Raw genomic sequence first — 20,610 nt, forward strand, 5'->3', positions numbered from 1 at the left:
TTCGTGTATATTGTCAAATTTGAATATCACTGTCAACGTTCACAATACTAGCAACGCCGTCGCTTCTTCCATACAAGCTTGGTATGGATTGTGCCCGTCGAATTGCCGCATGCTTGTTCCATTTCTTGTATTGCTTTTCATCGTCACCCTTACGGCGGCTAACAATCAAATGCCATTGGTTATGATCACTTTGAGGTAGTACTATACTTGGAATAGTGGAAAATTAAAATGCTTTACAACCATCGTATTTCACCTTCTTTTGCAGAGCTGTTTCTGAAGAGGAGAAAGCGTTCGCTTTGGGATTGCAAGTTGTAATGTTGCGCTTGTTGAGTGAGTTTTATTTATTTATTTATTTGTTGTTAATAAATTCATTTAAATATTATGATTGAAAATGTTTCGTCGAAGGTTATTTACCGGCTCCAATTGTTTACGGAGCTATCATCGACACCGCCTGTCGTTTGATGGATGACTCATGTGGCACCACCGGGGCGTCATGTCTCTTCTACGACATTGAAACGTTTCGTTTTCGATTTGCTTTCCTCTGCCTAATGCTCAAGGTATTGTTGTTGTTGTTGTTGTTTTGAAAAATTATTATAATAATTGCAAAATCTAAATTTAAAAAAACATGCAATAGTTAGTTGTAAGGGTATGTATAATAGTAGATTTATTCATCATTCTTGTAAAATTATGGATTGCATGTTAAATGTTGAAAAGAAAATTTTAAATTCATCTTTAAAAGGCTGATATTCTGTGCATGAATATTTTGTGTAAAGTTTTGGTTTATTTTTGTTTTATTCTTTTTTAATCTGTGTATTCTGTCATAAAGTTTGAGCATAATAAGTGTGCTGAGTGAGATTTTATTTTTGTTTTATTTAAACTGTGACGTCAGATTTAATTCAATTTGTTGGTTGGTCTTTTTGTGCAATTTTTTAAATGTGAAATGTAAAATTTCCTCTTGAGCATTCATTCATTTGACAGGCAACATTTGGGGAGGGTATTTATTTATTTATTTGTCTTTGTTGTTGTTGTTGTTTGTTTGCTTGTGCACGAAACTTTTCTCGCCGTATGCGCATGCATGCAGTTTTGGTTTTTTCATTTGTTGTTTTCAGCTTTTTGGACTGCTGGTCAGCGTTGTTATGTTGTTTTGCATACGTCGTCGATACGTACCGTTCTCGTCCCCAGTAACGATGTCAGAAATTGTTCATCGTCTTGGTGACATTGAAAATTTGCATCTGCAACGTTGCAATGCCAAAGGATCTTTGCGACACTGGGTATCTGACGACAGTCTTTACAGTCGGCCTCGATCTCCGCGACATCGTAAAACGTTGTCGTCGTGAGCAAATTGTCAGCTGAAGTCGTGGGCGGGTTGTTTCCGTTAAATCCTAGCCCTATTCCCTGTGGGATATTATTATATTCTTATGAAAAAGAATGAAACCACTATCTATCTATCTATATATTATATATACTGCCTGCCTTATTTTCTCTTCTTTTTTTTCATTCAGCTATTGGTTTCATACATGCGCATACATACATACATACATACATGTATATGTATATATATCAATAATAGAAATGGGCAGACGTTTGTTTTATCGTTCTGTGATATCACAAATGCCCACTGATGATGATGCGAAAATGAAAGAAAAAACGTCGACGAAGTCGTTGTGCTATTTAATGATAATCATAGTAATAATAACGATAATAATAATAATAATAATTATTATTATTAATAATAAACTATCAAATATCAACATGTATGCGTAAAACAAAGCATCCAAAGCAAGCAGGCAGCCAGCAAAGAAGCTGACAGATGTGGATTGATGATCGCAATTCAAATTGCATGCAGTTCAACGGGTAAAATGGTATTTAATCTTTGCCATCTTTCCTCATTTTCGCTCGGCACCGACGACACATCCACGTGCCTTTTGGAATATGTTTGATCCTGACACAAGGTAAGTGGAACCATTGATAAGGACAATTCGGCGCTTCGCATTCAATCATCACTCCATAAGCGACCTTTTGGCAACAGCAGTACAATGTCGTGTCTTCTTCGGCTTCGTCTTCGTGAACAACTGCTTCTGCAGGAACCGCTTCTTCAACTTCCTTGTTGCTGAAATTACAAACCAACCAACCCATTACATCAATTGACTGTACAATTGAATTAGCCATAAGAAAAAATGCCAAATTCCTATATATATGTACAGTACTTATTACCTGGTCGTGAATTTGGGTTGAACATCACTCGACGACGATAGCATCATTTCGTTGTCATTTTCCAATACTGTTGTCCATTTGCCCTTTTTATTATCTTCTCCCGACGGTGATGACGGTGGTTCGTCGTCATCGTCGAACAATTCAGCAGAAGAATTGGGTTCGATCCAGTCGAACATCGAATCATCCAGCGCTTCCAGAATATCTAATTCTTGGATTTTCGATTTGGTCAACTGTTCGCACGACTTGATGATACCAAGCTTTTCTTCGAGCATTTTGTCCATCTTTTGGTAAGCTCTTTGAAATTCGTCGTGCTTCAACTTCAGCTTGTTCCCTTTTGGCGGATCAGTGGCTGCTGACAGCAGTTCATTCAAAAATACAATCCTCTCGGACAGCAGCTTCTCGTCCACTTCGTTCACGTTTTCCATGTAATCTTTGAAATACGAAGTCACATCTTGCACTTCTTCAGACTGAGAAGCTGAGTTGCCACCGCCCATTTCATTCATCTCTGAAACGATTTTACTGAATTTCAAAAATTCGCCTCGTCTGTTTGCAATGAAAAAATATCGATTTCGCTTAGATACACAATGGGATCGGCGGAAAAACAACGCAGCTCAAATTAAATGATCTTTTTTATTGAATGGTGGCAAAAATCGGTCGTCACTGGTGATCCAAAAAGAAAAAGTTAACAAAGAATAAATCGGCTTTGCTGTTGGTGTTGATATTGTTGTTGTTATGATTAATAATTTTTTTACGAGAAAGACCTATCGAAAACAGTCGACACCGGCAACACATGGCGCGTAATTTATTATTAAGTGAAGACCAACTGTTGCTGCAAAGTGCTAAATTAAATATGGGAATAATTTTTTCAGATCGACACACCAGATACCCCAGTGTGCACATCTGTGTGAGCTGGGAAGTGAATGGTTGGGAAAAAACAATAAAATAGGAATGAATGAATGAATGAATCATGTGCTTTTGAAGGCTGAAGGAAATGAATGCACCAGTGAAATAATATGTGTATATGAATGATATACGTTTTTTGAATAATACGCATGCAAGAACACAATCATTCCAAGCGGCCGTCTTCAGTAGCCCTGCTGTCGCAAATAATTGCCCATCTCTTCAACTGAAGCACGACAAGCAAGCGCTTCTTGCGAATCGCCTTCGAAACGTGCGATGATAATGGCTAAAAAAAGACCAATTAAAACAAGAAACAAACAATTCGCTTTTATCGGTTGTTTGTTGTTCACCTTTTCCAGTTTTAAAAACGAACACTCCTGTTTTGTTCCGTTTGCCAAAAATTAGATTCTCCTCAACACGAGGAACAATGTATCTTGTTCCTTCGAGCTTCAAACCATTCGACGGTACTTCGTTTATGTTTTGAAATACCGAAACCAATTCTTTGAGCTCTTCTGCCGAAGCCTGTTCAAAGGAAAATATTAGGTGAAAAAAACCAAAACAGATCAAATCGAACATAATTAACTTTATACAGTAATTAAACGTATCGAACTAAACAGTCTACCGTAAAATCTTCGCCGAGAGGTGCAGCAGTGCACGCCCACACTTGTCCATCTTGAGCGCCGATAATTGCTACACGGCGAATGCTGCTTTCGGATTCGATCAGATTTTTCACATATACATTCCAGCCTGACATGTTTGGACGGTTGAAATTTAGAAAAACAGCGAACCAATATGAAGTAAGCAAACGAAGAGCTGAACTTTCTTCGATCACAACCGATAGCGAGAAGCGAACTCACTGACCTGCGGATTTCAATCTACAATACAATGACAAGCTGTACTGTAGCATGAAAAAAAGGTACAAACATCAATTTTTTCAACATTATTTGCTTTATATTGGTGTAAATAATTTTTTTAATATAAATTAACAATCTGTTTGAATTATTAGAGAATTTTTACTGTTTATTATTTTTAAAATCTTCATTTAATAAATTCAAATTGAGAACAATGGCGTACTGTAATCTAATTTTAAATATAAGTGTACGGCACCTTTTCGTGACAATGCTGTGACAAATGAAAAAAATTTTACATTAATTTATGCGTTAATGTGATAATAAAAAATTTTTGTACAAAATCACTTTGAAGAAGAACAGTAGTATAGTGTTGTGGAAGTCCATTTGTACGTTATTTTACATACACTACTTTGCTTTGAATTGCTTTTAAATAAATGCATCTTTAAATAGTTGATCTGTAGCTAATTGTTTTATGATTAAACAACATTTTTGAATGTTACGCTACATCCGTAATGATTCATAAGATAAAATGAACCTAACCGGTAATGATATTTTGTTAAATGTTTCGGCTGGGATACTACTTATAATAGGCGTTTGCTTAAAATTTCTTCTTAATTTACTATTAAAANTTGCGTTTTTCAAGATTTAAAGTTGTAAATTTTTTTCTTTCTGCACTACTGACCTGCCGCTTTTTCTTTTTACAAACAGCATATGTGAAGTGCTTGTAATAAGAATATTTTTTCCNCACTTTTTTTGTCTTATTTGAGAATTGTTTAAATGTTTTTGAAATGAAATTTTTAGCTAATACGAAGCATGATACAAATCTTTCACGGTTTATTATTCTTAAACTGAAGATGATTTCGATCTCGCCATTAGGTTATGAACTTTATCAGTTTGGTCTGTATGATTAGTGATTTTTGNATTANGAAATCAGTCAGTGCTTAGGTAATTTGTCTGAGTCATGAATGAACAATTTTTTTACCTTAATTTATTACCAAACTTGATACTGCTGTTCCCGTTTTAGATATAAGTACATGATTTTAAATTGACATTTATAATGCATACATATTTAGATGTGAATGAAATTTGATTTGAATTTTGTAAAAGATGGAAAATTCTGGTCACCTGCGTGCATTCAGTACAACAGGATTTCGTAAGTAGATTGTTTTGCTGGCTAATTTTATATCAGTAATAATTGAATAATTAAATAGGTAATGCGGAATTTAGTAAAGTTTGGTTTACGTTTACTTTAATTGGCTCGTGTATTGCAGTGGCGTCATCTCATGTCCAATCTTTGGTCTGGTTCAGTGATGAATCATATTTTCAAGTAGATGCTTTTGAAAAATAAAGGTTTAATTGAAAATTTTTGATAAAAAAATATTTCAGTTCTGGAAAACGATTCTGTCAAAGCTGTTTTTCGTGAATAGCGGTCAGCTGATTGCTGCGTGTATTTTGATTTATTGGTTTAGAACATTGGAGCGTTTGCTGGGCACCAAAAAGCTCATCGTATGTTTGCCAACCTTATTTTTTTTCATTTTATTTTCTGCTATTGTAAATTAGTTTTGTAAAATTTTAATCATGCATAATCAAGATCAGTTGCATTGAATTCACTGTTCATTTACTTTTATTACGTTGAAATATAAAAACTCATTTAAATGTTTATAATTATAGTTTAATATTATAATTATGGAATATAATTGCAATATTTTATTTAACTTATTAATGCAAAGATCTTCATTTATTGTCTGTACTTGTAATTTGTTCAAATCAGATTAGAGGTTTTAAAATTTATTGTTAAATTAAGGTTGTTTTTTTTCAAATATTTTAATAATATTTAATGACGATTTTAGAATTTCCTGTTAATAACAGGAATTGGAGAATTTATTTTGGAAATCACGATCTTTCACATAGCAAAGCGTCTTGATTATAATCTACCGCTTTCTCATCTGTTTAATGGGCCGTATGTTAATTTAACCTTGAGTTCATTTTAAACGATCACAACATAATATAACAGAAAGGAATTTTTAGTTACGGTGCTCTGACCAGCTGTTTTCTATTTTATGCCAAAGCTACCTCCGTTAATGTCAGCTTTATCATTTGGAAAGCACCATTTTCGCTTGTTCTCTACCCATTGTTTGTTTATTTACAGGTAAATGCAGGAAATTTGCATTTGTAAGTTTCCAGAAGTGATTCTGTGCATGTTTCAGTTGATTATTGGTGATTTGTGGACATCGATTTTGCCTGCACTTTGTGCAACGGTAAGTGGCAACAGCAAAGGGCAAGTGAAATATTTACGAAAAGCATCTTTCACGCAGTAATACTTTTAGATCCCTACAGTGCTCTATTTGGCAAATGTTTTCAACGTTCAGAAAATGTCTTTCATAAGCGACGGTCTGGCATCCAAGGCGCATCGTCTCACTAGTGAAATTTTGCATATTGGGGAAGATCGTCAAGGTATACTGTTGCCAATGGGCGCCACTGCAGAGCTTCAACGTCAGAGAATGTACGAGCACTTGGAAGAGCAGCAAATAATTCGGCAGATGATCAATCAGAGAAACGATGTAAGATTATTCATATTTGAAACTGTGATGAATGCTTTGTTTCTCTTCTTCTTCTTTGAATACTTTACAAATAGTAATGATTGTATTTATTATTAATAATTGCGTTCGCTCTTTTTGTTCAGGATTTGCAGCACAACGTTCAGCCCCTGGTAGCTGGAAGTCGTTGGTTGCAGAGTATTTTTCGTCGTGATAACATTGGAACAGCAGAAAGGTCATCGAACGATGTGGTGGATGAAGAACGAGTTGCTACGTTGATCAGTATGGGTTTTACCAATCGCAGACGCGTTATTCAAGTATTAAATAACGTGAGAAATGACATTAATATAGCCGCATTGATCTTATCAGAGGAAGCTTCTTCTTCACGTGGTTGAATGTTATTTTATTTTAACATTAAACCAACTATTAATGTCTATAATCTTTTCAGTAAAGCTTGTAATTTTTAATAGTCGCTCCATTAAGTCATAAGAATTTTTCATTTCATCCATAATTGTTTTCAACCTTGATTTTCATTAATTGTATGTCATATCATTGCGAACTGATTAACGTGTAATTTTAACGTGTGATTTTAGTTATTTTTTACGCACATTGACAACGTTTAAATTGAATGTTGAAAAATCACAATTCAATTTATTGCACTGAATATTACAAAGCACATTGCCAAAGCGAAACTGTTCTATCATCACTGCAAGATGCTAATAAACCCATTTTCACTGGGTTCCATGCTATACTGTTCACATCGGCATTATGGGCATTGTCTATTTTTTGAATCAAATGGAAATTATCTTCATCGCGTTCACTTTCAAATTGGAAAAGACGAATATTATTGTCACCACAGGCAGTTGCAATCAAATCCAACTTTGAGCACCTAAAAAAATGAAACAACTGCAGAATAACCTGTGCAAAAAAGTATTCGATTCTGCACAAACCAATCAATGTCAAAGATAGGTCGTTCATGATATCCATTCAGAGTACATACGCATTGCCATTTTGCCGTTTTCTCTTCAGAATTCCTTTTCCATATTTTCACAGTGCGATCGTCGCTGCATGTACAAAAGTAATTTCCCGAGCCATTGAATGACAGTGACCAGACTGTAGAAGTATGCTCTTCCAAGCTTTGTTTTACATTCCATTCTTCCGCATCAAACTCATACAGTTGAATGGAATTGTCATAGCTGGTTGAAGCCAAAATCTTTTTCAACAAAAATCAGCTCAAAAAAACTGCACAGTTGATTTATTATTCTGTTACTTCTTCATAGGGATGCCACTGTACACGTTTCACGTCCTGACTATGTTTCGTAATTACGTGTAATAATTGTAATTCTTCTTCCTCATCCACTGCATCAAAAAAAGAAGAAATTCAATAATTGCACAGAATATGAACTATTTTTCAGCTTAACCCACTTTCCCATATCCATACAGCTTTATCACGTCCGCATGTTGCTAGAAATCTGCCGCAGCTTGACCAAGCACAACATTTTACTTCATTCTCGTGTGCATCAACTTTGGCCAGATACGTAAACTCGAAACTTAAAGCAAACAGCACATGTTGAATGCAAACTGATTTTAATTTGTTCAAATCGCTGCCAAGAATACAAAGTATGCTTGCTCAGAACAATCAAATAAAAAATTACTCTTTCCATTTGTAAATACTTGTCAATGAATCGAATCCGGCTGCAGCTAAATAACGTCCACATGGTGAAAATGCAACGGAACGAACCGTACGTTGGTGAACATCTTCAAAAACTGATTTGCATACCCAGTCATTTCCTGAAATACTGCATTACTGCATACTTTACGATGAAGTAAGTGATGAAGGGAAATCGGAATCTAGCATTTCAGCATTTCTTTCCTAATTCTTGGTTAACATAAAAAGATTCCTCGGGGAAGTATTGAAATAAAAATGCTCGACGAAACTAACCTTCCTGTGCCCATAAGCGAACGGTACAGTCAGCTGAACTTGATGCAAGAATTTTACCGTTTGGATGCCAGGCAACGCACCAAACTATGCTTTTGTGACCATTCAAAGTACACACTTTCTGTAATTTCCCGGGCATTGTTGGTTCTGTGAAAAAAATGAAATACGAAATGCACGAACTGTATGAATAATAATACTGTTGGAGATAATTTGCAAAAACATATTTCACATGTAAGAATATAATTAATTTAACCAAAGTAGTGATTTGCGCGAAAGAATATGTACTGATTATAAATTTTTTAAGTAAATTTTATCCAAGTAAATATGTTAGATTATTTTATTTTTATTCATTTGTTTGGCATGCTGTAGATTTGCAAGTTCAACGGTATAACAATGCAACACACTTATTCATTTATTGGACATGCTGTAGATGTGCAAGGTCAAATGCATGTTAAGTCATACAGTTAGCAGTCGCTGTCAGCAGATTAGAAATGAATGTTTGTAGAAGTTTTAAAATTATAAAATTTCAAATAAAAAAGCATCCATACAATGTTATAAAATATATAATACAAATACAGCAATATGAAATAAAAATAATACACTTTTTGTAAGTTTAAAGTGAACGAGGTTCACAGTGAACTTTTCAACTACTGAGCAATGAAGTCAAAAGAAGAAAAACATCCTATATTGTCGTTGTGATCTTGCTTTTCACGAAATGCATACTGTAACAGTGCGAGATGCGGTGCTGTTGTGTTGATTGTTGAGCTAGCGAATGAACGAAGCAGAGCAGTCGCCTGCCAGCAGGACAGCGATGAAATGCTCTGACCAAATAGCACGATGCCGTTCGCGGACGTTCAGCCACAACACCCCTGAATGTGAAGGTACGAAATCCGCTCGCCAGCCACTTCCGCCTGGACACAACCATATGCAAAGGTTTCGCAAGCGCCACGGCAGTGGTGGCGGATGTATGCGTGCAAAGCGTGAACGAATTGAGCTGCCCACTAAGTTTCTGCTCGGTGGGAACATCAACGATCCGTTGAATTTGGGCGGCTTAGCTTCAACGGGTGAATCGAACAGTTTGGAAGTGAGTTGTTTATGCACGGCGCGATTCATTTGTACCTGTGAATCAAATTTATGAATTTGAATTATTATTTTCTTTTATCAGTATTTTTTGAAAGGTTTTGTACTATAGTTGAAATAATGTATAATTTAATTTTTTAAAAATATTTTTAGCCATCGCCGGCCGCTTCGCCAAATAAAATTAACGATGCTATTGATATTATAATTCCAAAAAATCCGAAAGATCCGTTGAATTTGGACAACGATTTGGAAATTGTTGCAAGTCACAAGCGGTATCGAAAACGGAAACGCCATTCAAGCTTTAAGCTCGACGAAGGCAGTTCACTATTGGTGTGTGTACAGTTGTTTGTTGTTGGATTTTTACTTTTAATTTTAATATGTCTATTTGTTTGTAGCGAGATGAAGCATCGCAAAGAAGCCACGATGCGGACTCTTCTTCGGCTTGCAAATCAGTGAATTCGTCGTCGTCGAAAATAAATTGTGATCCCGTCGTTTCGCCTGTTGTTGATGCTCCTTGTTCCAGCAGTACAATTACTGAAACTCCTACTGGTCAGTTGAGGAGCGACACGCCCGGCATGAAGCCTGATGCTGCTGCTGCTTCTGCTGCTGTGAAAAAGGAAATGAGTAAAGAGAAGAGCCGATTTCGATATGGCAATTATACATCATATTACAGCAAGCGATCGCTTAGTTTCGATGCGAACATTGCAGATCCTCGTTTGAATCTTTTGGAAAAAGAATGGTTTTTCAACAAAAATGTTCTTGATATTGGTTGCAACAGCGGTCAGCTAACTCTTGCTGTTGGGAAAAAATTTTCCCCCAATGTTATTGTTGGCATTGATATCGACTCCGCTTTAATTGGCCACGCGAGGAGGAATCAGCGTTTGGCTATGGACAAAAATTTGTTGAGCAAAATGAATTTGAAATTCCCTTCGTCATTTTCAAGAACCTACGGACCGTTGTCGGCGCCTCCGGAACCGAAATTCACGAAAAAATTTCCAGAAAATGTCTTTTTCAGGGTATTTACACTGTTCGATTCAAGGAAAACAGCAGTCGGGTTGGTTAATTTTACCGTATTATTTTTTTTTATAGCAGATGAATTATGTTCTTTCATCGGATGCATTTTTGGAATATGAAAAAGCCGAATATGATACAGTGATGGCGTTCAGCATTACCAAATGGATACATCTGAACTGGGGTGACGAAGGTATAAAAAGATTTTTCAAGAGAGTATATTTAAATTTGAAACCCGGTGGTCGTCTGCTGCTCGAACCGCAAGCATTTTCATCTTACGCAAAGCGACGTGGACTTTGTGTAAAAATATTTGACTTTTTGCAACATTTATTTTTTATGATAAACTTTTTCCTACTTGTTTTAGCAAGAAATTTATGATAATTACAAAAGTATCACTCTGATGCCCGATGAATTTCCCAAATATTTGACTAGTGCCGAGGTCGGTTTTGCTTCATACCGCACTGTTGGTATATCACGTTACAAAAGCAAAGGTTTACAAATTCGTATATTGTTCATCGCTTATTTCGGTTGCATTTCAAATAATTTCATTTTTCAGGTTTTCAACGGCCCATACTTCTTTTTGAAAAAAATGGTGAGCCTGAGAAATCTGTTGACCAAAAGTAACATTATTCTAAATTTTGTGATGTCTCTGTAGCCAGAACGGCTTTTTTTTATTGTATCTATCTTTTTCAAATAAATTTGTACGAAGAAAGCAGTAAATGAAATTAATTGTAAATTGTATGATTTGACTTTTTCTTTTTGATGAAAATGAAGCAAATTTTTCTTTTTAAACGAAAATTGTAGAAAAGACGGACAACTGTGCAGTGTTGTTGGTTGGTATAGTAAAAAAACATGGAAATATTTGCAAGTTTTTTGTTTTGTTATTCAAAATATGCTAAAATTTGTGTCAAATAGTCTTCTCCTTCAATAGAGAAAGATTTTGAAGCTTAATTATCATCAAGTACAGTTGACGTACGAAATTTGCATAAAGATGCTTTCCGTTATTTAACAGTTGCACTAGTAAGTAAACACTAGTGCAGTTTTTGTCCGTCGCAGTCGAAGAAAGTCTCATATCATGTGCGGCTTGTTTTCTTTTTGCAGTACTAATTTTTGTGTTTATCTTACATTTATTCCTATTTGTGCCAAACTTGTTAGACGTTTTATACTTTCTTCGTCCAATATTAAACCACATAATGCTGTAGAAATGAGGTAAGGCTTTTTTGAAAAATATTTTCAATCATCTCTTTTGCAGACGTTGTCATTTTATTCACTGATTTTGAATAAAAAGGAAACTTTTTTCAGTAAGGTTCAGTTGCAAAACTTTTCCATTTAGTTTATTTAATATTTTGTCTTCAAACAGTATTTGACAAATTTTCATCCTTGGTATACTGTAAATTTTATAGAAAATTTTACAAATTGAAATCAATGAACATTGTAATATTTGTCATGCTAAGTTCATTCGTCGACTAACAACACTAGTTGAAGTGTGATTGGAAAATAAGAAAAGGGTAGGAGGAACTTTTATTATTTTTTTGTATCCCACGTGAAACTGAAGAATTTGCAAGTCAAAGTGAAAATTGTTTCAATGCATTTTTGTATTTTTAAAGTGAATCAGCAATTAATCGAAGCAATTTACAGTAAAAGTTTTCGAAATCTTGGCTGCTAAATTGGGACAACGTAAGCCAATAACACATTGAATTTTTTTTTCGAAATTGTCATTCTTTTTTCAATTCTGTCGAAAAATAATCAGAACCAAATTTAGAATATTTACTTAAAATTTTAAGCAAATAATAAAACAAAATTTTTAATGAAATGTTTTCAAGTTATTGAATTAATTTCCATAATGTTTACAGAAATGTTCATAAAGTACAACATCAACAGTAATTCAAATTTTGTCCCAGTTTCTGCAATGCAGGTATTGTTTTTTTTTATAATTTACCAAGTCGGCAATCCTTGTTTGTAAATCAATTCTACAGTACACATCGAATCCACTGTTTCACTTTTAATTTCTGTATTGTTCGACCGAATTTTTTGCTTGTTCATTTATCGATTTTATTTCATCAGCAAAATCAACCACGAAGTGGAGAAGATTCGAAGTTTTATTATTTATTAGTCTGCACTTTTCTCGAGATGTAATTTTTTTATGATTTCTTTTCTGAATTTTATTTTGTTGAATAGAGTGATTTGATTTGATTTCATTTTCTACTTTTCAATGATGAATTTTACGGTTAATAAACTTTTCACGAGTTTTCAACCGGTAAGAAGTGAAAATCTTTTAAATCAGGTTGATAGAATTGTACTGAAAGATGAGAACTATTTTTGAATTTCTTCCAGCAGTGCATTCAATTTTTTCTTTCAAAAGTATAAATAAACTGGTTTCCATTTTCGGGATGTGATGTTAGCTGTGGTTGTTGTTGTTGATTAAAATGAAATAATTAGTATTATTTTCAGTGGTTGTCACTTGAGTGAAGTTCGTTGAATAATTGGTATATTTGAACTGTATATGCGATGTAAAATGTAAAAATTCAAGCATCACCTTAGTGGCAGTGTATGACTTGCTTGAATGAGGGATGGTATATTTTTCGATAACATTGATATTAATTATTTTCTAACGTATATAATTCAAAAATTTTTAAATTACTAAGCGTCTAATAATTGAGAGTGTTTATTGATTTTTGAACAAAACATTTTTCAAACCAAAACGGTTAAGTAGTACATGAAAATAATTGGAAAATAATTTTTTTTGTTTTTATTTTGAGATTTACTGATTTGTTGAAATTGATTTACATTGGACTGGCAAGGTGCATGAAATGGAAGAAAACCGGCGATGCTCAATTTTGTGGTGGTCAGTCAGGTTGATTTTCACTGGCAGACAATGATGCTGCTGCGGACCGGCTTAACCTGAGGCTTTGTTCATCTAGCTGTTTTGTTCGGTTTATTGTAATTTTTGGTATTTCATGTCGGTCATTTCTACTGGCGTCGATTGTGCTTGACTTTTTCAACTGATTAATCAACTCGACAGCCATGAATAGCAATTTCAACGACAATGACAGTAAGAAAAGAAATTGGAAAAAAGAAAAAGAACTCATCATCACCACAGAATTGGCCAATCTCTTTTCACTCTTGAATTCACTACTTGAACTACGAACGACGCTTCTTGATTAAATGCAAATTTTCTGCTCTGAGGATTTTTGCATATTTTTACCAGCACTGATGAGAAAAGACTGATCACTTTCAAGCTTTTGACAACTGGCATTTCACCACCACCATTTCACATGTAAGTAGTATATGAAAGAAAAATTGCACCTCTTGTCGTCGTCTTTTCTTTTCTTCATTACGTAAAACCTTTTCTTCAATCACTCTTCAAAAAAATCATTGGCAAAATTGTTTCTTGTAATTCATCTATTTCAGATAATTCATTATATATATATATATTTATTTATATTTTTTTGAATTTCAGTTTTCATTTCACAACTGCTGATCATCACACACCCGCACTACCACCATCGCTGACAATCATCTACAGTATTCTACTACAACATTTTTCACTACTACTTTTTGGTAAGCATTTATTTATTTATTTGTTTATTTTCTTTTATTCGTTGTTTATCTCCACGTCAGTTGAACAATTGAAGAACAATCACTCAAGTTGAGAATTATCAAATTGTAATCGGCTGGCTATCAAGGTTACTTTTGTAATTGAGAATATTATTTCTTCATTTCATTTCATCAAAAAATGCTCCAATATGCAACTTGTCAGACTTGTAAATTTGCATTTTATCAATTATCCGATGAACGCGATTGCCTTTTTTATTTGTAAATTTCTTTTCACATCTTTCTTCTCAACAGCGATTAGTGAAATAAGTTGTGCTGGATGGTTTCTCAAGAATTTGTATTACAAAATGAATATGTGGGCAAGTTTGTGAATTTTTTTAAAATTAAATACTGCAACTGACAATGAACAATAATAAACTTTTCTTACTGTACTCAACTGTAGGGTAATCTGTGAAAAAAGGCTTTTCTTCTTTTTCTTCTTTATATGCAGGAATGTGGTGGAGTAGATTCTAGTATTGTCGTTGTTGTTGTTGTTCATTTTCAGATCTTCATTTCAAGTGTGACAAAAGCAGAATTTTTATTTTTTTAATTGATCATAAAAATGGTTGTAATTTTTCAATTTTTCAAAAATGGTATTGCGAAAAAATTCCAATCGTTTACTTGGAATTTTTTGGAAAATTTCAAATTTGCTCTGTTTTGTTTCTGTTTCTGTTTATTTTTTATTTATTTCAAAATGTTTTCTTTTTAAATTTTGAAAACAAAATTAATTTTAACAATTCTATGACGTCTGTTCTATTAACGTAGGCATTGAAAAATTCATCAAAACTTATATTTACCATGAAAACTACTACTTGATCAATTATCATTTCGAATAGAAAAGATAGGAGAATTTATAATAGCACATTTTTATTATTTTTTCATCTCAATACATCAGTATTCAATAGTTTTATGATAATTTGTGAATGATTTATTTTTATAATTTCATTTTAAAATTATGCAATAAATAATAAATGAAGGGTGGGTAAAAAAGAGGAAAACTGGAGTATTACAACGATAATGAAAATGAATAACAGCAGTTTAAATGAAAGAAATAAAATTTATATTTTATTATTATTATTCTTTTTATCCCTTTTCACTGATTGATGAGAGAGGTTTGAAAAAAGTGTTGATTGGTAATTGTGATCGTGTGTCAGTTTTTCTTCTTGCTTTATCTTGGGGAACATTGCATAGCATAGTGAAATGTTTGTTTTATGCAAATAAATATTTGTGATTTCTTTTTTATTTTCAATTTCTTCCCTTCCCTACAATTATTATTTTTTTCATTGTTTGTTTCCCTGGAATGTCCCTCATAGATTTCAAAATGATACCATCTTCAGCAAGCTAAAGTTGAACGGAATTGCATCATCGATCGGGTTCAGTCGAACATGCAGCATGGCATTTCTTTTTGCACTGCTCTTTCATTTGCGTTAATTTATAGCATCACTTGTGTTCTGTGTTGCACATGCTTTCTTTATGGTCGATTTCATTATTTTTCCTTAATTACAGAAAAAAAAATAATTTTAACTTTCAATCGCAGATCATTTGCATAAAATTTTATTATGTAATGATGGGTAGGTGAAAAAGTTTCAGTTTGCATTTTGTAAAATTTTTAAGATCTGAACAAAATTTACTCGTATTTATAATTTGATAATATTGATTAATTATGCATTGGAAAATGAGTCATTGAAATTATTTGTTCTTCAATTAAAGATAATATACAATTTGGATGAATGGATTTTTTTTGTTTAAAAATAGACACTCTGATGGGAAGCATAACTATTATTATGTGCGTATAATCAAGAAATCATTGTTTCAACATAGTCTAATATTTTTTAATTGCAATTATGAATCCAGATTTTTCGCTTGATCAAAGTTTCATTAAAAATAATAACTATTTCGCTTCATACAAATCGACCTCGTCAATGTAATAATAATGAAGCATTTGTTTTTGTCAACATTTCATATTGATTTTTCTTCACTGTTGTAATGGCATTCTTCAAGTGAATGAAATTCATTAGTTAATTTTTATTTCATAAATTTGTTTACTGAAAAAATAAATAAAGCAATAATTTTCTATTCGTTCATTCTATTTGAAAAATGCATTGGTTCTCCTTCTTCTTTTTTTTTTGCGCAGTTTACTTGCGTGCATACTTGAAGCAAAATTTGCGTGACTAAAACTGAGTTTGTTAATATATTTTTGTTTAATAATATTGATCACACTAGTGCTATACTTTATCGGTACTTCTCTATTTGAGCATGCAACTTCCTTTCTAATTTGGCATTTCAATTTATACGTCAATGCGCGTACGTTGTAGATTTAATAAAACAAATAATTTACCCCCTCCCTCTCACCCTCTCCCTCTCTGTGTGTGTCTCTTTTTCCACATATATATATATATATATACTTTTTTGTTTCAATGTTTAAATGGCATTTTATTATAAAAATGATCATATTTAATGTTAATTATGAATGTAATTCATAGATGCAAATATATTTTTTTCTTGCAGCTCTATAGCTGTGTTCTTTTTTTTATTCAATTCAATTCACTTGTCGTCATGTAATTATGCGATTTTATAAATGAATGTTTCAATACTTTTCAATGTAAATGAGTGATAAAATTTTATCCGTATGGATTAGGAAAATTTACTTTTTTTTATATCTTTTTCTTTTAAATTAACAATACTCACCTCAGGAGGGAATTTCTGTAGGTTTTTTTAATTTTATAAATAAGCTTCTTCTTCTTCTTCTTCTTTCTTTTGAAAATCAACAACTTCATCACCAATAATGGAATAGTTATTTTTTGAAAATCATAATGGATAATAAACTACATGCAAAATGCAAATAGCAAAAATGATTGAACGATGGAAATTTTTCAGTTGCTTTTTTCTCTCAACGTTACATATAATGACTGTATATGAAATGTACTGTTATTATAATGAAAAACGATAGTTTTTATTCACAAGAGTCACTAATTTAATTTGATCGCTATTGTGCTTTCTGCAATGTTTTTAACTGCCAATCGATATTTATAGCAATCTTTCGACTGGCAGTTTTTATATTGTCGTAATCTGAACTGAGCTAGCAAAGTTGGCCGAAGAATTTTAATTAACTGTAAATTATTGATATAAGCCATGATTCCTGATTAGATGTTTTGTCAAGTGTAGACCCGGCGGAATCGATTCAACAACTCTCTCGACCTTAGTCTCGGTTTGCCGGACCGAATTCTCAGCACCACCCACATTTCAACTTTGACTTTTTTCTTTCTCTTTGCTCATCAGTCTTTCGTCCAAACAATGCACCTTGGTTCCACTGTTTATTCGAATTATTATTATTTTGTTTTAATAATTAATATGCAGTTATTATTATTATTATTATTATTATTTGCTAATTTCGACGCATCTCAACAGAGGGGTTCGTTCGAGCACTGAAGCATCTGTAAAAATAATTGATCAATTGTGCACAGAGTGAATGAAGTCAGTTATTATTATTTTTTTTCTCCATTCTCTATACAATACATTCTACTTTTATACTTTTATCAACCTAAATAGCAGCAGTGTTTTTGCTATTTCTCATTTCTGGTAATTTGCTGGCGTGAATTTTCGCTGATTGTAATTTTGCATTTTACACTGAAAAATATGACAAGTTGATTAATTTGATGAATTTATTATTATTAATAAATAAGATTAATTTCAATAAAATATCTTCCTTAATTGAACAGCAACTTTGTTTGTGAATTGTCTTTTTCTAATTGGCATTCCTTATTGCATTGCATCGAATGTAGGATGTTTGGCACTATTTTAGTGCACATAGTTTGCTTGTTTCTTCTTTTTTTTTTCTATTTTAATTCATTCAGTTTCAATAAAGATGAAACTTAATTTTATCACTGTTTAACGTGTAAATTTTTTTTCTTCAATTTATCATTATTTGTGTGCACTTGTTGACAATGATGAGTCATATAAAGAACTTTACTGTTTGGTTAATATTTGAAATGCTCGGCTTGCAATTGCACAACCGCGAGGGATGCTTTTGTTTGTTTGTTTGCTTGTTTGTTTGTTTTTGATTCAATTATAGATTTTGGGGAAATTTTGAAAGTTAAATTTATCTAGTCGAATTCATTTTGTACTTGAAAATGGAAAACTGAAAACAGTTTGTCATAATGGAATAAATGTAAATTTAATTTCTACCTTTAAGTTCATTTAAGCGTATTGATTTTTGGCTTGCCAAAAAATAAAAAGAAGCAAATTATTTTCATTTTCTGTTCAATTCAGTTTAGTATATATATATATAGTTTATTTATTTATAAAAACAATTTTTGCGTGTGTGAAGTATTTCAAGGTTATAAATTTGTTTTCCATTTTTATTATGAATGTTCAGTTAGTTGCACAATGTTTCATTTGGATGTCAGTTGAAAATTTAAAAATAGCCAAGAATTAAAAATTACTTGCAGCTGTATGAAATTTTTGCAAACAACATATTGTTGTTTTATATTTTACACTCGCGCATCGGACGATAAATCTACTCATAACTGATTAGAAAACCAACTGTGCAATTTTTCAACTCAATTTAAGGCAGTTGTTTCTAAAATTTTTTAAAAATAGTTCATTTTTCTTTTTTTTTCACAACAAATAATCCTGAGGTATATATACGCTGTTGATGCGCAGTTTGTTGGACAATAATTTTTGTATTGTGATTTTCAATTGAAAATCAGGTATGTTGCTGCTTATTTAATTCAATTTATTGTTAGGCATAAATTTTTCGTTGTTGTTGTTGTTATGTAGTGCAAAAAGTTGAAGGTGCATTTTCTTTATGCTAATTTGGCTAAAACAGAGGAGGTAGGATACGGATGGGAGAGGTCGGTTGAAGGGGTAAGTTGAAAGAGAGAGAGAGGGAAGATGGTAATGAAAATATGTAGAAAAAGAAGAGGAATTTTTTTGAATGATGATGATTCACTTGGAAAAATTTGTAACGGTCAATTGGAGCTGTGCTTTTGTTTTTCACCGACCAATCTGTTAAGCCGTGCACAATTGAATTACCGTCTGCAGCAAGCTTCCTCGATTCTGATCGTTTGCCCTTCAACGACTCTCAGCAGAATTTGCGTTGCTTTGTGCTGAGTAGCAGCTAGCTACATAATAATCTGTACGTATGCTCTGAGCTTGCTTGCATTTTGATTTTCATTTTTCAAAATGAACAATAATGCTGCTGATTGTTGAATGGAAAAATAATAATGGAAAAAGAACAGAATAATAATAAATTATTAGAAAAAAAAGAAGAAGATATAAAAGGAAGTGTGAATGAAATGCATGGTGACAATGGAGAAAAGAAGCAGAAGCAGGAGGAGAACGTTCAATTTGCTTTGGATGCATGCGTTTATCAATTTGTCTGTGTTTGTTGGTTGTCGATTATTTCTTGTCGTCTTGTTTCGCCGCCAAACGACTTGACTTGACGATTATCCAATAGCGTTCGCCAACGATAGGCCGCATCGGTTGCATTTGCTCAGCTTTTGCAAGCCGTTTGTCGTCCAATTTTGCCTGCCTCTTTTCCCTGCAATGCCGTCTGCCTGCCATTTTCTCCCCTGCATTCTCACTCATTTACTCACTCACTCATTTGCTCTCTATCTCTCTCTCTCTCTCTCGCTCTCTCTGTCTTGCTGTGGCTTCAATGGAACAATCATTTTTCAATCATAAGGAAAAATCCCCATCCCAGAGTTTTTTTCTCTCTTTCCTCTTTCTTTAGATACTACAAATCTGCAACGGAACACGTAAGCTGTATGTATCTCGATGTAACACTTTGTTTATTTTAAATTTTCATTTGTTTCAATATTTGATCATCATTTATTTATTTATTTATTTATTTTTTACTTGTTGTATTATTCAATCATCGACTGAGTTATTTTCATTTTTAAAATTCTAATCCGCTTTATTGTAATTGCATCATATTTTTGGGGATTCAGTTTTGTTTGTGGTTGTTGGTTTTTCTCTTCTGTTGCTTGAAAGTTCGAAAAGAACGATGAAAAAATAAGCTGTGTAAAAGAAGCAGATGATGATGAAGCCCGATAAATTGATTTTTCCTCTACAGCACTGTTTTCAAATTTGGTAACTTTACTGCCCCTGAATGGCCAGTTTAATTAGTTTACTATTAAAGCAACAGCTTTCTTCTTCGTCATCACTGTATACTACTTATTATACATATCTGTGTATACTTTGCATTTTGGTTGATCGAATTTGCAAATTTAATATTTTTTTCAAATATATATATTGATTTAATTTTTATTCAGCATAGCTTAAAGTTTTGTTTTTGAATTTTTAATTAAACAGTGAATTTGTTTCAAATATTTAATCATCATCATTATGGTAAAATCAATAGCTGTTTTTTCTTGGCGACTGTTTAAATTCATTCAATTGTGTCAATCATTGTTTCAGAAAATAAAAAAATGATATTTAAAAATTAAATTTTTATTATTTCATCAAATGCAGATTTGGAGAA

At 32.8% G+C, this 20,610-nt stretch overlaps 5 protein-coding genes across 5 annotated transcripts; 3 read left to right on the forward strand and 2 right to left on the reverse strand.

Moving 5' to 3' along the window:
* The first annotated feature begins 169 nt into the window (after nt 1–169).
* On the forward strand, nt 170–1,337 carry Tsp_06892 (solute carrier organic anion transporter family member 1A4). Its single transcript, XM_003380694.1, has 4 exons — nt 170–195; nt 266–330; nt 406–557; nt 1,110–1,337. The coding sequence occupies exons 1-4, from the start codon at nt 170–172 to the stop codon at nt 1,335–1,337; spliced, it is 471 nt and encodes a 156-aa protein (XP_003380742.1).
* A 529-nt stretch (nt 1,338–1,866) lies between these two features.
* Nucleotides 1,867–3,868, reverse strand: Tsp_06893 (profilin-1). Its single transcript, XM_003380695.1, has 4 exons — nt 3,737–3,868; nt 3,465–3,636; nt 2,215–2,719; nt 1,867–2,110 (listed from the first exon to the last, which is right to left on the reverse strand). The coding sequence occupies exons 1-4, from the start codon at nt 3,866–3,868 to the stop codon at nt 1,867–1,869; spliced, it is 1,053 nt and encodes a 350-aa protein (XP_003380743.1).
* A 1,204-nt stretch (nt 3,869–5,072) lies between these two features.
* Tsp_06894 (putative UBA/TS-N domain protein) lies at nt 5,073–6,897 on the forward strand. The gene is given in 8 exon segments (XM_003380696.1): nt 5,073–5,118; nt 5,177–5,292; nt 5,352–5,471; nt 5,816–5,925; nt 5,994–6,114; nt 6,125–6,247; nt 6,293–6,526; nt 6,649–6,897. The coding sequence occupies 8 exon segments, from the start codon at nt 5,073–5,075 to the stop codon at nt 6,895–6,897; spliced, it is 1,119 nt and encodes a 372-aa protein (XP_003380744.1).
* Nucleotides 6,898–7,168: 271 nt separating this feature from the next.
* Tsp_06895 (WD domain, G-beta repeat-containing domain protein) lies at nt 7,169–8,580 on the reverse strand. Its single transcript, XM_003380697.1, has 6 exons — nt 8,445–8,580; nt 8,177–8,293; nt 7,928–8,131; nt 7,773–7,861; nt 7,453–7,715; nt 7,169–7,391 (listed from the first exon to the last, which is right to left on the reverse strand). The coding sequence occupies exons 1-6, from the start codon at nt 8,578–8,580 to the stop codon at nt 7,169–7,171; spliced, it is 1,032 nt and encodes a 343-aa protein (XP_003380745.1).
* A 633-nt stretch (nt 8,581–9,213) lies between these two features.
* On the forward strand, nt 9,214–13,391 carry Tsp_06896 (7SK snRNA methylphosphate capping enzyme). Its single transcript, XM_003380698.1, is given in 13 exon segments — nt 9,214–9,525; nt 9,675–9,851; nt 9,917–10,525; nt 10,537–10,575; nt 10,611–10,832; nt 10,897–11,023; nt 11,089–11,152; nt 11,337–11,374; nt 11,500–11,552; nt 11,936–12,018; nt 12,386–12,412; nt 12,476–12,628; nt 13,292–13,391. 13 exon segments carry the CDS (start codon nt 9,214–9,216, stop codon nt 13,389–13,391), a joined length of 2,004 nt encoding a protein of 667 aa, XP_003380746.1.
* The last annotated feature ends 7,219 nt before the right edge of the window (nt 13,392–20,610 follow it).

This window comes from Trichinella spiralis (genome assembly GCF_000181795.1).
Source record: "Trichinella spiralis strain ISS 195 chromosome Unknown Scfld2, whole genome shotgun sequence".
Taxonomy (NCBI): Eukaryota; Metazoa; Nematoda; class Enoplea; order Trichinellida; family Trichinellidae; genus Trichinella; species Trichinella spiralis.

Excerpts from the sequence above, each read along its gene's own strand:
- Tsp_06894 (XM_003380696.1), top strand. The coding sequence starts at position 5,073 with ATGGAAAATTCTGGTCACCTGCGTGCATTCAGTACAACAGGATTTC. Across the intron at positions 5,293-5,351 it reads GTGATGAATCATATTTTCAA|TTCTGGAAAACGATTCTGTC; the intron begins GTAGATGCTTTT and ends AAAATATTTCAG. Across the intron at positions 5,472-5,815 it reads TGGGCACCAAAAAGCTCATC|AATTTCCTGTTAATAACAGG; the intron begins GTATGTTTGCCA and ends TGACGATTTTAG.
- Tsp_06896 (XM_003380698.1), top strand. The coding sequence starts at position 9,214 with ATGAACGAAGCAGAGCAGTCGCCTGCCAGCAGGACAGCGATGAAATGC. Across the intron at positions 9,852-9,916 it reads ACGAAGGCAGTTCACTATTG|CGAGATGAAGCATCGCAAAG; the intron begins GTGTGTGTACAG and ends ATTTGTTTGTAG. Across the intron at positions 11,024-11,088 it reads ATCACGTTACAAAAGCAAAG|GTTTTCAACGGCCCATACTT; the intron begins GTTTACAAATTC and ends TTCATTTTTCAG.
- Tsp_06895 (XM_003380697.1), bottom strand. The coding sequence starts at position 8,580 with ATGCCCGGGAAATTACAGAAAGTGTGTACTTTGAATGGTCACAAAAGC. Across the intron at positions 7,716-7,772 it reads AGTGGCATCCCTATGAAGAA|ATTTTGGCTTCAACCAGCTA; the intron begins GTAACAGAATAA and ends TTGTTGAAAAAG. Across the intron at positions 7,392-7,452 it reads CCTATCTTTGACATTGATTG|GTGCTCAAAGTTGGATTTGA; the intron begins GTTTGTGCAGAA and ends TCATTTTTTTAG.
- Tsp_06893 (XM_003380695.1), bottom strand. The coding sequence starts at position 3,868 with ATGTCAGGCTGGAATGTATATGTGAAAAATCTGATCGAATCCGAAAGC. Across the intron at positions 3,637-3,736 it reads CTCTCGGCGAAGATTTTACG|GCTTCGGCAGAAGAGCTCAA; the intron begins GTAGACTGTTTA and ends TCCTTTGAACAG. Across the intron at positions 2,111-2,214 it reads CAACCCAAATTCACGACCAG|CAACAAGGAAGTTGAAGAAG; the intron begins GTAATAAGTACT and ends TTGTAATTTCAG.
- Tsp_06892 (XM_003380694.1), top strand. The coding sequence starts at position 170 with ATGCCATTGGTTATGATCACTTTGAG. Across the intron at positions 196-265 it reads TTGGTTATGATCACTTTGAG|AGCTGTTTCTGAAGAGGAGA; the intron begins GTAGTACTATAC and ends CTTCTTTTGCAG. Across the intron at positions 331-405 it reads TGTAATGTTGCGCTTGTTGA|GTTATTTACCGGCTCCAATT; the intron begins GTGAGTTTTATT and ends GTTTCGTCGAAG.